This window comes from Cydia pomonella, chromosome 27 (assembly GCF_033807575.1).
Source record: "Cydia pomonella isolate Wapato2018A chromosome 27, ilCydPomo1, whole genome shotgun sequence".
In the NCBI taxonomy this organism is placed as follows: Eukaryota; Metazoa; Arthropoda; class Insecta; order Lepidoptera; family Tortricidae; genus Cydia; species Cydia pomonella.
Window position 1 is genome coordinate 4722471 of NC_084729.1, and position 14250 is coordinate 4736720.

Below are 14250 nucleotides of genomic sequence, written 5' to 3' on the forward strand. Positions count from 1 at the left end.
TACAGCCAACGTTGGGCATGGTTGCTCTCTTGGCGGGACTCACGGATATGTGGTGGCGTCTCCGAAATATTTTTATCGCTCATTTTACACGCACCTTTTGCTATAGTTACTTAAAAAACAACAAAAAATATTCATTTTATACTTAAAACTATTTCAAAGATAAACTGTACGTCAAATGGCGGTAAATGAAAACTTTTTTCATGCATGTCACGCATTCGTAGTTTTTTTTTTAAATTCAGAGACAAACTAGAGTCGGGGGCCTATTTTAGTATCATTCGATACAAACTATCATGCGAGTTATGTCAAAATTGTATGCAATTGACATTTTATTTCGAACAAAAAGGCGTCTCGATTGATATTAGAATAGAGGTCAAATCGAGTTGCTTTTTTTTTCAGAGATGTTCCAAATTTGTATAACCAAATCGATTTTGATGTAGTTATGAAGCAATTACAACATCATCACAGATAAGAAGTGTGTTGTAACAAAAAAGTTTATCGTAATGTTGGCCATTATTTATGGATTTTGAAGGCATCATAGAGGGTTTATGATATGTGTGTAGATAAAATCATTTACAGTGTAGTACGCCTTACTTAACAAGGAGCAGTTAATATAAAAATAAAAGAAAGGGTGACTTAGGGTGCATACCCATTATTACCCATACTACGTGACTACTGTGAATACTTCACAGCATCAGACCTGAGGGTCGGCAACGCGCATGTAACACCTCTGGAGTTGCAGGCGTCCATAGGCTTCGGTGACTGCTTACCATCAGGCGGGCCGTATGCTTGCTTGCCACCGTCGTGGTATATAAAAAAAAAAAAACCATCTTGTAGGTGCTATCCTTGCGCACGCTTGCCACGATATACAAATATAAACGTTAAATACTTGTTTCTGGGGACAAAAAAACTTGCAGTAAAAAGTAGAATGAGTAAAATGATAATAATGTTTCAGGTGGAGGCAGAACGGCAACGCGCCCGAGAAAGCATAGTGTTCACCCGTCACGAGTACCGCTGTGAGGACTGCGTACTCGGGTTCAACCACCGGTTCAAGTTGGATAACCACATGACTAAGCACGCGCCTGTAAGTATCTCACAGGTATGGTCTAGTATTTACCCACGAGTACCGCTGTGAGGACTGCGTACTCGGGTTCCACCACCGGTTCAAACTGGACAACCACATGACTAAGCACGCGCCTGTAAGTATCTCACAGGTATGACCTAGTATTTACCCACGAGTACCGCTGTGAGGACTGCCTACTCGGGTTCCACCACCGGTTCAAACTGGACAACCACATGACTAAGCACGCGCCTGTAAGTATCTCACAGGTATGACCTAGTATTTACCCACGAGTACCGCTGTGAGGACTGCCTACTCGGGTTCCACCACCGGTTCAAACTGGACAACCACATGACTAAGCACGCGCCTGTAAGTATCTCACAGGTATGACCTAGTATTTACCCATGAGTACCGCTGTGAGGACTGTGTACTCGGGTTCAATCACCGGTTCAAGTTGGATAACCACATGACTAAGCACGCGCCTGTATATCACAGGTATGACCTAGTATTTACCCATGAGTACCGCTGTGAGGACTGTGTACTCGGGTTCAATCACCGGTTCAAGTTGGATAACCACATGACTAAGCACGCGCCTGTATATCACAGGTATGACCTAGTATTTACTCACGAGTACCGCTGTGATGACTGCGTACTCGGGTTCAACCACCGGTTCAAGTTGGACAACCACATGACCAAGCTTGCGCCTGTAAGTATGTAACAGGTATGACCAAGTATTTACTGGCGAGTAACAGTGACTGCGAACTTGGATTCAACTACTGGTTAAAACTGGATAACCACATGGCTAAGCACGTGCATGTAAGTGGGATCAACTTTTTACTATCAATCGTTGCCATGGTTACGGTTAGATCAGTAGTTGTTCTGTGGGAAAAACAACCTTTAAAATCTTAATTTTACTGTGTTTAACTTTATCAAAACTCTTTTATTTACCTAAAACCGTAATCGAGTGAAAGTTCAAAGTTTTGTTTGTATTTTAAAGTCTGTCAAGCCATTTCCGTCAGTAGCAAAGAGCGGCAAATTTAAAAAATGTAAACGCGAATATAGTAGCGTTATAATAATTAATTTAATAAGTATCGTTAACACTCCCTTCGGTCGAGTTTTAATTTATCGCCACTCGTTACGAATTTCCTATTTTTCGCATTTGTATCGTAAATAACTATTTTCCTTCTTTTGGCCTCAGAAGTACGTGGTTACAATATTTCGGGTTCCTCATGTACCGTGTATATCATTATTTTTGATTGAACAGTCAGCGGGCCCCGCGGAGTGCCCAGTGTGTCACGTCCGCTGCCGCGACGACCACGCCCTGGTCGCCCATAAGAGACGGCATCGGGTAAGGTTAGTACAGTATTATGTTAACGGCACCAGTCATGGGACATTTGAAACAGAACATTTGGAGTATTATATTAAATTAAAAGTTGAATGTCTTGTTCGTTCTTTATGTTTTCAATGTATTTAATGAAAGATACTGCAAATGGTTATAATATTATTAACAAATAAATACTATGTTTTCTGCTCCAGTCATGGGATGTATGGCGCTATTAATTTTAAAATAAAGAAAAATCAATGAAACATCAAATTTAAGCAGCTCTATTGCTCTTATTTATGGTAAAATGTTTCCTGTGTGTAAAAACTGATGATAAATATTTATTTTACTAAATTTGTCTATACCATCCCATTACTGGTGCCTGTTCCATTATAGGGGTGTTTACTATATTTTCACTTCTCATGTTCGTAAAATTGACTTTTACGTCGCTGCGCTAAACAAAGTTGCCACGTTCCGCCTCCGTCGAACAGAAAACTAGTATGCGCACCACGGGAAGAAACGTAGGACATTCCATCCCGCGTGTTTACCACCCTCGCCTTCGGCTCGCGTAACAACTTTACACGCGGCACTAATTTCCTACTTTTCCTCCCTTGGGACACAAATAACTATTCTACTCGTCGACTTTAATAGTTGAATTAATATTTCGTATACCAAATTATTGCGTACTTTTTATGTATGGGCTCCCCTACTCAACTATAATATTGATTTCGATATGCTGTAGTTTATGTCTTTTGTACTACATTTTTGTCTACTGAGATACCAATTTCTATTATTTAGGTTTTATAGTGAAAAAAAAATATAAGTTTGATGCCAATATACACAGATGGCGCTGCGTGGAGTGCGGGGAGCTGTGGTCGCGCGCGGCCGTGGCGGCCGACCACGCGGCGCGCGCGCACGGCGCCGCGCCCACGCACACGTGTCGCCGCTGCGGACTCACTTTACAGTAATTATTTAGATAGATAATAGTACATTACGATACAAGTGCGAAAAATAGGAAATTCGAAACGAGTGGCGATAAATTAAAACACGACCGAAGGGAGTGTTTTAAATCGACACGAGTTGCGAATTACCTATTCGCACATGTATCGTACAACGTTTTACAGTACATATGGCCCTTTAAATGTTCGACACAGTAACGTAATATGCTACTTCTCGCACTAGTGTTATAAAGTAGCCCCATATGTACTGTAAACCATTTATTCGCTTGCCACAATACAGACATCTAAACAAAAAATAATACATAAAAACAATAGCAACACCAAAATAAAAATTAAATAAACAACAAAAAGCATCAATAAATAATGTGTGCTATGTGCGTTGCACCAAAACAAAAGGATTTTGGCTCAGTAATACGCTCCACTCTTTGGGTGAAGCACTGATAATTCTGCTAGAACCCAGATCACAAACAGATTAACGATGTAACATAAAAACATATATATATATATATATATATACATAAATAATTAGTAGCTTGCCTATAAAATAATAATACATGTCGTAGTATGGATTATGTAAACGTGTGGTGCGTGTTGGTGTATAATATTATATCAGATTTACACTAGTGTCACACAATATATAATACTGATGATGATGATGATATCCTCCCAGACGTATCCGTCGACGGCGACACCCGGATAAATCAGGTATTTTGTAAATGGGAGAATCAACTTTTTAGCGTCACTCGTTGCCATGGTTACGATTAGTTGTCCAGGGGACAAAAGTTCATTGAAATACTGATTTTATGGTACTTAAATGTATCGAACTTGCGTTTTTGTGATCGTTATAACCAATGTCCATAATGGGCCCCCTACTAAGCATGTTAATAGAACGGCATACAACGTCTCTTCAAACAAACTGTGCCACTGTTGTCCCTTGGACAACGGGACAGGATAACAAAACAAAAAAAGTTGATTCACCCAAATTCGAACGTGACTTGCGAAACCGAGTTTTGTTTTTAACTTCCGGCCGCAAGTCGTGCAGTAAAGCTCGCCGCTTGAGTCGTAAGTGTATGTGTAGGGAGGCTTGGGCCGAGATTTTCGAAGCTGGCGTTTGGCGTCAAGATCTTCGAGGCGTGCACTTTCGAAGTCGTTGAGACCAGTGTTGATCGCAGTTCGCCAGTCCGATCACCGAGTTGCAAGATCCTCCCACGACTCACACGAAAATAATTGTATTACCGTACAGAAATGACACTAGAAAACCGAAGTTTGACAGCGATTCAGGGACGAATTATGCTGTCCCTTTCTAATGTATGGCACTATCCCTTTCGACCATTTAGGGTTGGCAAAGTCAAGCTATCTTATCTGTGGTCGTGCACGTATACGGACGTCAAGTTATGTCGACCCTAATAATTGCTCGGAGCAATGCTGAGCCGAACGGAGCCGAGGAAAGCCGAAAAGAGGAGTGTCGCCCCACTGGTAGTGTGCAATTTAATAGCAATGTATTTGTTTGTACTAGTCTAGGAAGACTAACTTTGTTCTATAAGTGAATTGGAACGAATTTAGTTTAAAAAGCAATGAAACAAAAAAAATGCTACTTTATTTGGTTGATAAAAAGTTGTAATTAGATTACAATGTTTATGTACATTGTAATGTACATTGGGCTTTACGAAGCTAGAGTAAATTGAGTAAATAATTTCTAAAAATAGGTTAAAGGTTAGGTTAGGTTAACAAACACCTACACAATATGGGTAAAATAGACAGCCCCATGTGCAGAGCGTGCGTGGAAGAAGAAGAAACAACAAAACATATTCTCCTAGACTGCAAACAGGTAGAAGTATACAGGAGCAAATACCTAGGGACTCCGTGCACACTAGGAGAGGCAATTAGCAACCTGAAAACTTTGCTAGGCTTCGTGGAGGAGCTGGGGTGGTTAGAGTAGCGCTACCTCGTTTCACGCAAAATAGGCACAATGGTTGTCGATTTGCGGAAAATGCCCAGAAGAACTAACTAACTAAGGTTAGGTTATAGTTTGGTCGTAGGCGACACCACATCAGTCTCAAGCAAGTTTAAATATGGGTCCATATTGGGTTGCATAAAAGTTTAAGTCATATCTTTAATACGCATAACAACTTGTGTCATAATCATCATTGCGCATACAAATGAAAAGTCATATTATATTGTGTCATACGTTTTTAGCCATAATATGTGATAACATACATCGCAGTTGTCATATATTTTTTGTGCATACCTAACGAACCTAACCTAAAATTTTATGCGAATTAAATTTATGACTATAAAAATTATGACAACTCATTTATGACAAAGCCGAGTTATGCTCAGGAAAAATTATGTTTAAAAATTTTATGATTTATGACTTACAATTTTATGCATAAAGTATTAAGTTATGACAATTAAAAATATGAAAAAAGTTGTTATGCGACCAGAGGGGTTAAAAATCAGCCAACCTAACCTAACTCTCCATGGTATTTGCAATGACTACGTGTGACAATGTCATTATTAATGACAAATTTCTGTCAAAATATGACACTGCCTCACTTGGTTCTGTTCAAGTCGGGGAAAAGTTAGCTTAGACAGACTACTATATATTAATATAATATTATAGTCAGAATAAAGCCATTTTGTCTTAGGTTAGTTTCCTAAGGTACTACATAATATAGTACTTATTAAGTTTATTCTTTTTTATTTACCATGCCCTGACGGACATCTGCCATCTCTCTCTGGCTCTTGGCCATTATATTTATATCACGGCCATATTCACGTTCGTCCATTTCTGAATGTTCTTATGCTAAATGAACATCCTTCTTCCCCTTCCCCTTTTGCCATCAATTTTTCCTTCTAATATTAGTTGTAAGTAGTATATTAATTATATTATATTTGTCATTTCTGTATGTGTTATTAAGTTTGATGGAATTTAAAATATTGAAATCATTTTCAAATGGAACAGAGTTGCATTTCTTGTTGAGCAAAATTTTCAAACAAAGAAAAAACAACTCTATTACCTACGCTATAGGTTCCAATTTAATTGACAAGTTTTGTTTTTTTTTAGTCTTTGGGTGGTGCCCTATATTTTATTAATTCATTTGTGTTTTAACAGGTCACTGGCAAAACTCCGGAACCACATGAAGAATCACGCGGAAAGGCAAAAGTGCGAGTTGTGCGGGAAAACGTTCAGAGATCGGTCGTCGCTGAGGACACATTTGTTGTAAGTTTTATTTAAATACTAAATACCGGTCTGGCTTAGTGGGTTGTAACCCTGCCTATGAAGCCAATGATCCCGGGTTCCAATCCCGGTAAGGGCATTTATTTGTGCGATGACCACACATATTTGTTCCTGAATGTTTGTGCTTTCTATGTATACACCGTGTTTTTATTGAATTCCGTTAACTTCGGGGTATCGGTAAGTACGTTTAAGAAAACTAAACGGCATAGTTAATTAAAAAAAAAAAACAAAAAAATGTGTTTTTTTTTAACTATTTTTTTTTTATAAAAAGTAATTAAATGTTGCATATAGCGTTGTTGTAACACGGGCATTACATTTAACTCAACCAAACAATTGGAAACTCTGACATATTATGGTCTTTTCGAACAAGAAAACACCCATGACTCAGGAACAAATATCCATGCTCATCACACGAATAAATGCCGTTACCACGATTTGTTCAATACTCAATACATTTATTGCACATAATGGTTAAATACAGGTGGTAATCTTAATTCTATGTTCTCACATTATGTACCCTGTTGGGCGCAGCAAATATGGAGAAAGGCACTATGTAATCTAATATTATTTTATATACATTAACTATATTTTTAAAACTTATCATTTAAAAAATCATTTAAGGAGTAGTAATTTTTAGAAATCAGTAGCATTTGAACCCGGAACCATCAGCTTCGTAGGCAGGGTCACTACCCACTAGGCCAAACCGGTCGTCAAAATGATAATAGTTATAATACAAAATCGTTTGTCCGCAGCATCCACAGCGGAGAGAAAGAATACTCATGTCCCCATTGCGACAAACGGTTCCTGTTCAAGAAGGCCATGGAAGTACATTTGGTCACGCACGCCGCGCCCGCCCAGCTCTACTGCCTTGAGGTAATCCTTGACTGGCTTATGGAGTCCCAAGAATTATCAGCTCTTTCATACAAGTATTATTAATTGCGTGAGGTCTTTTTGAGGATTTTTGACCCCTCCCCCCCCCTCACTCCCTTTGGTAAGATTTGTCTGGACTTAGTGTTGTGAATTTAAACTTCGAGGCGTAAACTACAAGAGTCGAGTTGCAACTGCTGACTCTAGAAGCCTTGAACCTTAAAGTCTCGACCGTATAAGCCTCAAATTAATAAGTTCCCGTTGCTGTTTACGATCACAGAAACCTCGAGTCTTAAGGCCTCAAGCTTTAAAGCCTCCTAAGCTTTTCAGGTTTAAGTCTATACCAATGTCCTTGAAATTGATGTTAATTAAACAGTTTTTTAAGAAAGACTATTTGTTTTAGTCAAGTAAGAAAAATATATGTTCATATTAATTATATTTCAAAGACCGTGGTTGTACTCGATACATGATTGAACGAAATCGGCTCGATAGAAAATAATTGCAAAGATTGGTCTTAAAATCACAATTAAACGTTTTGACTTATGGGTCTGCAATTAAAATCACAATTACAAAACATTTATATCTAAACCGCTGTTGAGTAAAATATTACACTAATAATCCACTTTTTTTTATTTAAATATTTTTCTAATTATTCCCTTGCCCAGGCCCAGTAACATGCGACAGTGCTATCTCATTTACTCCGATACAAATAGACACTGTGCGCGCTTTAAGTATTGACAGCCTCTTAAAAGCTTTTAACGAATTAGATCAATCTATGCCATATTTGATAGTTATACAGGGTGCCCGTGAGGACGAGAGATTTTCGACAGCATAATCCTAATGTTATTAGATTTACAAAATATTATATAATTATTTGTAAAATAGGGAAAAAAAGAAAAAATAAATTCGGACTTTATCACAGACTTTCACTGCAGATCAATTTTATGAGTGCCATCAGTCTTTTTGCGATCCGTCATCTCTCACTACACCCAGATCTGATCAATCTGATCAATCACTGTCCGATTTCGCCATATTTTAGTCTAGAACAGGGGTTCCCAATCTTTTTCAACCTGCGGCGCAGTTACAAGTTTAGTATTTTGCAACGGCGCCCTGCCCTAGCTAAGTTGTTAGGTTAGGTTACTTAGGATATATAGGAAAAAAATAAAACATCCACAATATGGTAGACTGGTAGAGAATGCCTCGTGGCATTAAGTCCGCCTTTTGTACTATAAGATTGTTTTCTTTTGTGCAATAAAGATTAAATTAATTAATAAATATGAATTGAAACAGAATACACCAAAATAAGTTTTTCTTCTTAAAAACAATAATAAAATACGTTATTTTACTCAGTCAAATCAATGTGACGGGTGAGCTTGGTGATCTCCGCACAGTTTTTCAAAGCGGGGAATAAGACTTGACACTGCTACTCTCATTTCTTGCTCCACATTGATTCTTGAGCGATATTTATTTTTTATTACAGCTACAGCTGAAAATCCAGCTTCACATAAATATGATGTTGCAAACGGAATGAAAACTCTCAAAGCTTTTGAAGTTAAATTTTGATATTCATTTTGAATCAATAACCAAAATTCCACCAAATCGGAACTAGTGAATCTAGTTTTAAGGCTGTTGTCGCAAGAGAGTTCAATGAGACTCTTCATCTTGTGATGTGAATCCTGGTGGAGCTTGAGCATGGAAAGGACCTTGGATCCACGAAAATTTTTCGTACATCATCCGGTGGTGTTCCGTGAAAATGGCCATCAGGTCTTGTGAGACAACCAGTTTTTTAGATGCCGCATATTTATATAATTGCGGGAAGCAATCTTGACCGCTGTCTTCATTCATTTTTTGTATCCAAAACTGCAGTTTCTTTCTAAACGCCGCAATCCTCTCCGATAGTTTTAGAATGTGCGTGTTGTTGCCTTGCAGAGACAGATTTAAATTATTTAGTTTCTCAAATATATCGCACAAATATGCTAATTTTAGCAATAATTCTGGCTCGGTAAAATATTTGGCATTTTCATGACGTTCTTGTTGTAAAAAAGTGCCAATTTCTTCGTGTAATTCAAATACACGAAATAAGACATTTGAAAAGCCACCGTGAATTGCAGTAATACAGCAGTGCCGTATGTTCAGCCCCCATATCAATGCATAGTTTTTTTTTAAAAGTCTGGCCTTTAGAGGCCTAGTTTTTATGTAGTTTACTGCACCAATTATACATTAAATAATAAATAAATAAATAAATAAATATTATAGGACATTATTACACAAATTGACTAAGTCCCACAGTAAGCTCAATAAGGCTTGTGTTGAGGGTACTTAGACAACGATATATATAATATATAAATACTTAAATACATAGAAAACACCCATGACTCAGGAACAAATATCCATGCTCATCACACGAATAAATGCCCTTACCAGGATTTGAACCCGGGACCATCGGCTTCGTAGGCAGGGTCACTACCCACTAGGCCAGACCGGTCGTCAAAACATTCCAGTACTTGATTCAGTTCAGAGCTCATTGATTTTGATGCAAGAGCTTCCCTATGGATAATGCAATGGGTCCACATAGCATTCGGTGCTTTATTACGAATAAGCGCTTGTAATCCCCCATACCTGCCAGACATGGATCGAGCACCATCAGTACATACACCGATACACGTTTTCCAATCCAAACCATTTTCTGCAATAAACTTGTCAACAATTTCAAACAAGTCTTGGGCCTTCGCACTTTCGGTAATACTTTTGCAGAATAGAAGGTCTTCGACAATAATATTGTCAGTCAGAAAGCGTACATAGCAAATAAGTTGTGCATCATTATTACTGTCAGTATCCTCATCAAGTTGCAAACCAAAATCTTTGCTTTTATTTTTTTCTATTAATTGGTAATTGACATCCTCAGCTATGTCATGGATTTTTCGACTGACCATATTATTAGATAAGGGTACTTTGGAGATTAATTTTCCAGCCGTTTCTCCCACCATAATATATTATTTACCGATGCGAGCGCTCAAATAGGTACCCGCGAATATTTGTGGTTTCGGATAATGATAGAACTCACGGCGCCCCTCTTTACTTTCTACGGCGCACCAGGGCGCCGCGGCGCACACTTTGGGAACCCCTGGTCTAGAAACATAGTTTAATTTAATGTAATTTTCTCGCAATAGGCAGTATTACTGCAATGTTCTGCCGCCAGAGTGCAGCCAAGTGATATTCCCCCTTAAGCTAAGTGATATTTGGTGTAGATTCTTTGTTAGGACCTTAATTAGACGTTTAATGTGTGTTTCAGTGTGACATGACGTTCAAGAACCGCATGTCGTATTATCAGCACAAGAAGTACAACTTGAAGCACATCGACCCCGAGAAACTGAAGTGAGTCCAAACATTATTTTGACGACCGATTTGGCCTAGTGGGTAGTGACCCTGCCTACGAAGCTGATGGTCCCGGGTTCAAATCCTGGTAAGGGCATTTATTCGTGTGACGAGCATGGATATTTGTTCCTGAGTCATGGGTGTTTTCTATGTATTTAAGTATTTATAAATATTTATATATTATATATATCGTTGTCTAAGTACCCTCAACACAAGCCTTATTGAGCTTACTGTGGGACTTAGTCAATTTGTGTAATAATGTCCTATAATATTTATTTATTTATTATTATGAACTTATGAATATTACTCTCGCTCCGGATCGTACCTGGACCAATAGATCTTGGCAATTGGGTACTTGACACATGTTGAATATTATAACAAAATTTTGTTAAATGGATAGAAAATGAGCCATCCATTATAAAAAAGTGGAATTTAAAAAAATATATTGAGATTATAAAAAAATACAAGGCTCCGAAATCTCAAAAGAATATTTTTTTGTCTTTCAAAAATAGAAAAGAAAATGGTACCATTCGATTCCTTACATATTATTGAAAAATAAATTTTATGACAACTATACACATAAACGCAATATTTCAGGGTCAAAATGGCAATTTCCTTGATCTTTCACACATTTAGGACAGACTTATATGATGTGACGTCACATCACCTTATCATTTTGTTAGAGGCGTTTCAATCGTCGAGTGTGAGCGTCAGACTTTAACTCTCATTTCTGATCTTTGTGTTGCTTAAATGCCATGAGTCCTATATAGACATTTGATCCTCAGGAAAATCAAGATCGTTTGACATTATTTACAAAAAACAGTCAAGTAGCCAATTTGACGGGGCAACGCTGCCATTGTCCTAGGAACGTTGGGGTTGGCTACGATCCAGTCGTTGCAGTGGCTTAAGAGTGAAGAATAGCTTTTTGAATCTAACGAAATAACGGTAATTAGGGTTCCGTAGCCAAATGGCAAAAACGGAACCCTTATGGATTCGTCATGTCTGTCTGTCCGTTCGTATGACACAGCCACTTTTTTCCGAAACTATAAGAACTATACTGTTGAAACTTGGTAAGTAGATGTATTCTGTGAATCGCATTAAGGTTTTCACACAAAAATAGAAAAAATAAAACAATACATTTTGGGGGTTCCCCATACTTAGAACTGAAAATCAAATATTTTTTTTCATCAAACCCATCCAACCCACGTGTGGGGTATCTATGGATAGGTCTTCAAAAATGATATTGAGGTTTCTAATATAATTTTTTTCTGAATTGAATAGTTTGCGCGAGAGACACTTCCAAAGTGGTAAATTGTCCCCCCCCCCCCCCCCCCCCCCCCCCCCCCCCCCCTGTAACTTCTAAAATAAGGAAATGATAAAACTAAAATAAATATATGATGTACATTACCATGCAAACTTCCCCCGAAAATTGGTTTGAATGAGATCTAGTAAGTAGTATTTGGTTTTATACGTCATAAATGGTACGGAACTCTTCATGGGTGAGTCCGACTTGCACTTGGCCGTTTATTATTTCTATGAAATTCTATTTCTGGAGAAAACTGTTCATTAACTAAATCTTAACAAATCATTTTGATTTTGATGTCGATCGCTTCAGCATAATATATTCTAGGTTTATAGATTTCGCCTTTTTTGAGAACGCAACCTAATTCTGTTTGGGGTTTTTAGGATTGGCTAGAGTATTAGTTGCCTGTGGAAAGAAAAGTACAGTCAGCGATAAAAGCTTGTACCGAAAATGATTTTTTTGCAAAAAAAATATTTTAACTATAGTATCTGAAATTGAATAAAGTGTGTTCATCTTACATAAATCGGTATGTACTTACAATCACTTGTCGATTTTATAAAATTACTATTTTTATGTCTAAATGGTAAATGAACTACACATTTTTATTGATATTCGGTCCCGTCAGCAAGGCGACAATAGTAGCACAGTTGCTTAGAAAAACTCTTGTTGTGTTGTTTTGTATTTTTGTTGTTGTTATTGTAGTATTACCGTGCTTGGTAGAATCTACTGTGGTAGTTATAAGCCTTTTCTACAACAGGTCATCGGGCACAAAAAATGTGGTAGTTTTTGTCAAAAATGCATGTTTCGTAAATACAAATGCAATAAATCTAGGTCACCCAGGCGACCGTATCTATGGCAACGAGTGACAAGAAAAAGTTAATTCACTCGTATTGAATAGGGAGCGTGCATGAACGTAATGAATGTAGGAGGCAGCACAGGAGCCGTCAGATTTTTGGCGCGAGGCGTAAATGTGATGTTTATTGTTCCGATGTAGCCCACAAGATGGCAGAACCTACTATGCACAAGAAAACAAGTGGCGTGTAAATGTACATGTTTATTGTTCCGATTCAGGCCACAAGATGGCAGACCCTCCAACGCGCACGGTCCCTATATGTTTTTGTCACATTCCAGGTACAAGTGTCCCCTGTGCGACAAGAAGTTCCTGAAAGCTGCGAGGCTGGAGGAGCACAACTTCGCTGTGCATCTCAAAGTGACGCCGATACGCTGCACCATGCCCGACTGCGACTTTGTAGGTTTACTTTTTAATAACGTAAAATATTTGTTTTTTTTTTTATTTGCGTTAATTTCGAGGGTGCATTCCTGAGCTTAAATTAAGTAACTTTCTCAAAGACACCGATATTCTAATTAACTCCATTTCGGAGATAATCAATCATTAATTTTTATCTTATAAGGCCCTTACGAGCGTGTACACTTGCCTTAGGGCCTGTTTACTTATTGATTAGTGTTTAGTACGAGTTCATACATTTGCTACTAAACGTAAGTACTATCTCGGACGATCGACGTTCGAAATGACATTGATATGTCACAGTTTTCAATTGTTTGGTTGAGTTAAATGTAATTCCCGTGTTACAACAACGCTATATGCAACATTTAGTTACTTTTTATAAAAATAAAAATAATAAAAAAAACAAAAATATATATTTTTTTAATTAACAATGCCATTTAGTTCCCTCAAACGTACTTACCGATACCCCGAAGTTAACGAAATTCAATAAAAACACGGTGTATATGAGGCTTGTTCTATAAAAAAAAGTCTGTATCTTTAGGTATTTAAAAAAAGGTAAACAAACAATTTGTAAATTTTCGGGTAGTTTTAATATTTATTGGTTAACCAAATACAAACCCGCCTGGATCTGTCACTGAACGGCCTGACTTTAACCTACATTATTTGATCATGTAATGTTTTCATCTACCCTCAACTGGCTTAAGGAGCCATTTGAGGGTAGATTTTGTTTACCTTTTTTTAAATACCTAAAGATAGAGACTATAGTACCGTAATCAACTCTCTGCAAAAGACATTGCAACTGAATTGTTGCAATAACTCGCCGTGTGCTATAGTATACATTTTCTATTGTTATTTGTGTCCCAAGTGAGGAAAAGTAGGAA

The 14250-nt window shown here is 37.7% G+C and overlaps 1 protein-coding gene across 2 annotated transcripts in view; it reads left to right on the plus strand.

Annotated features, from left to right (window-relative positions):
* The window catches only part of LOC133532416 (zinc finger protein 485-like), a 29446-nt gene that overhangs the window by 7942 nt on the left and 7254 nt on the right, over positions 1-14250 (plus strand). For both annotated transcript variants that reach the window (XM_061871072.1, XM_061871073.1), the window contains exons 6-12: positions 953-1081; positions 2322-2410; positions 3223-3342; positions 6453-6560; positions 7331-7451; positions 10738-10820; positions 13255-13372. In XM_061871072.1, the coding sequence (XP_061727056.1) occupies positions 953-1081; positions 2322-2410; positions 3223-3342; positions 6453-6560; positions 7331-7451; positions 10738-10820; positions 13255-13372 (768 nt within the window). The remainder of the gene's footprint in view (positions 1-952; positions 1082-2321; positions 2411-3222; positions 3343-6452; positions 6561-7330; positions 7452-10737; positions 10821-13254; positions 13373-14250) is intronic.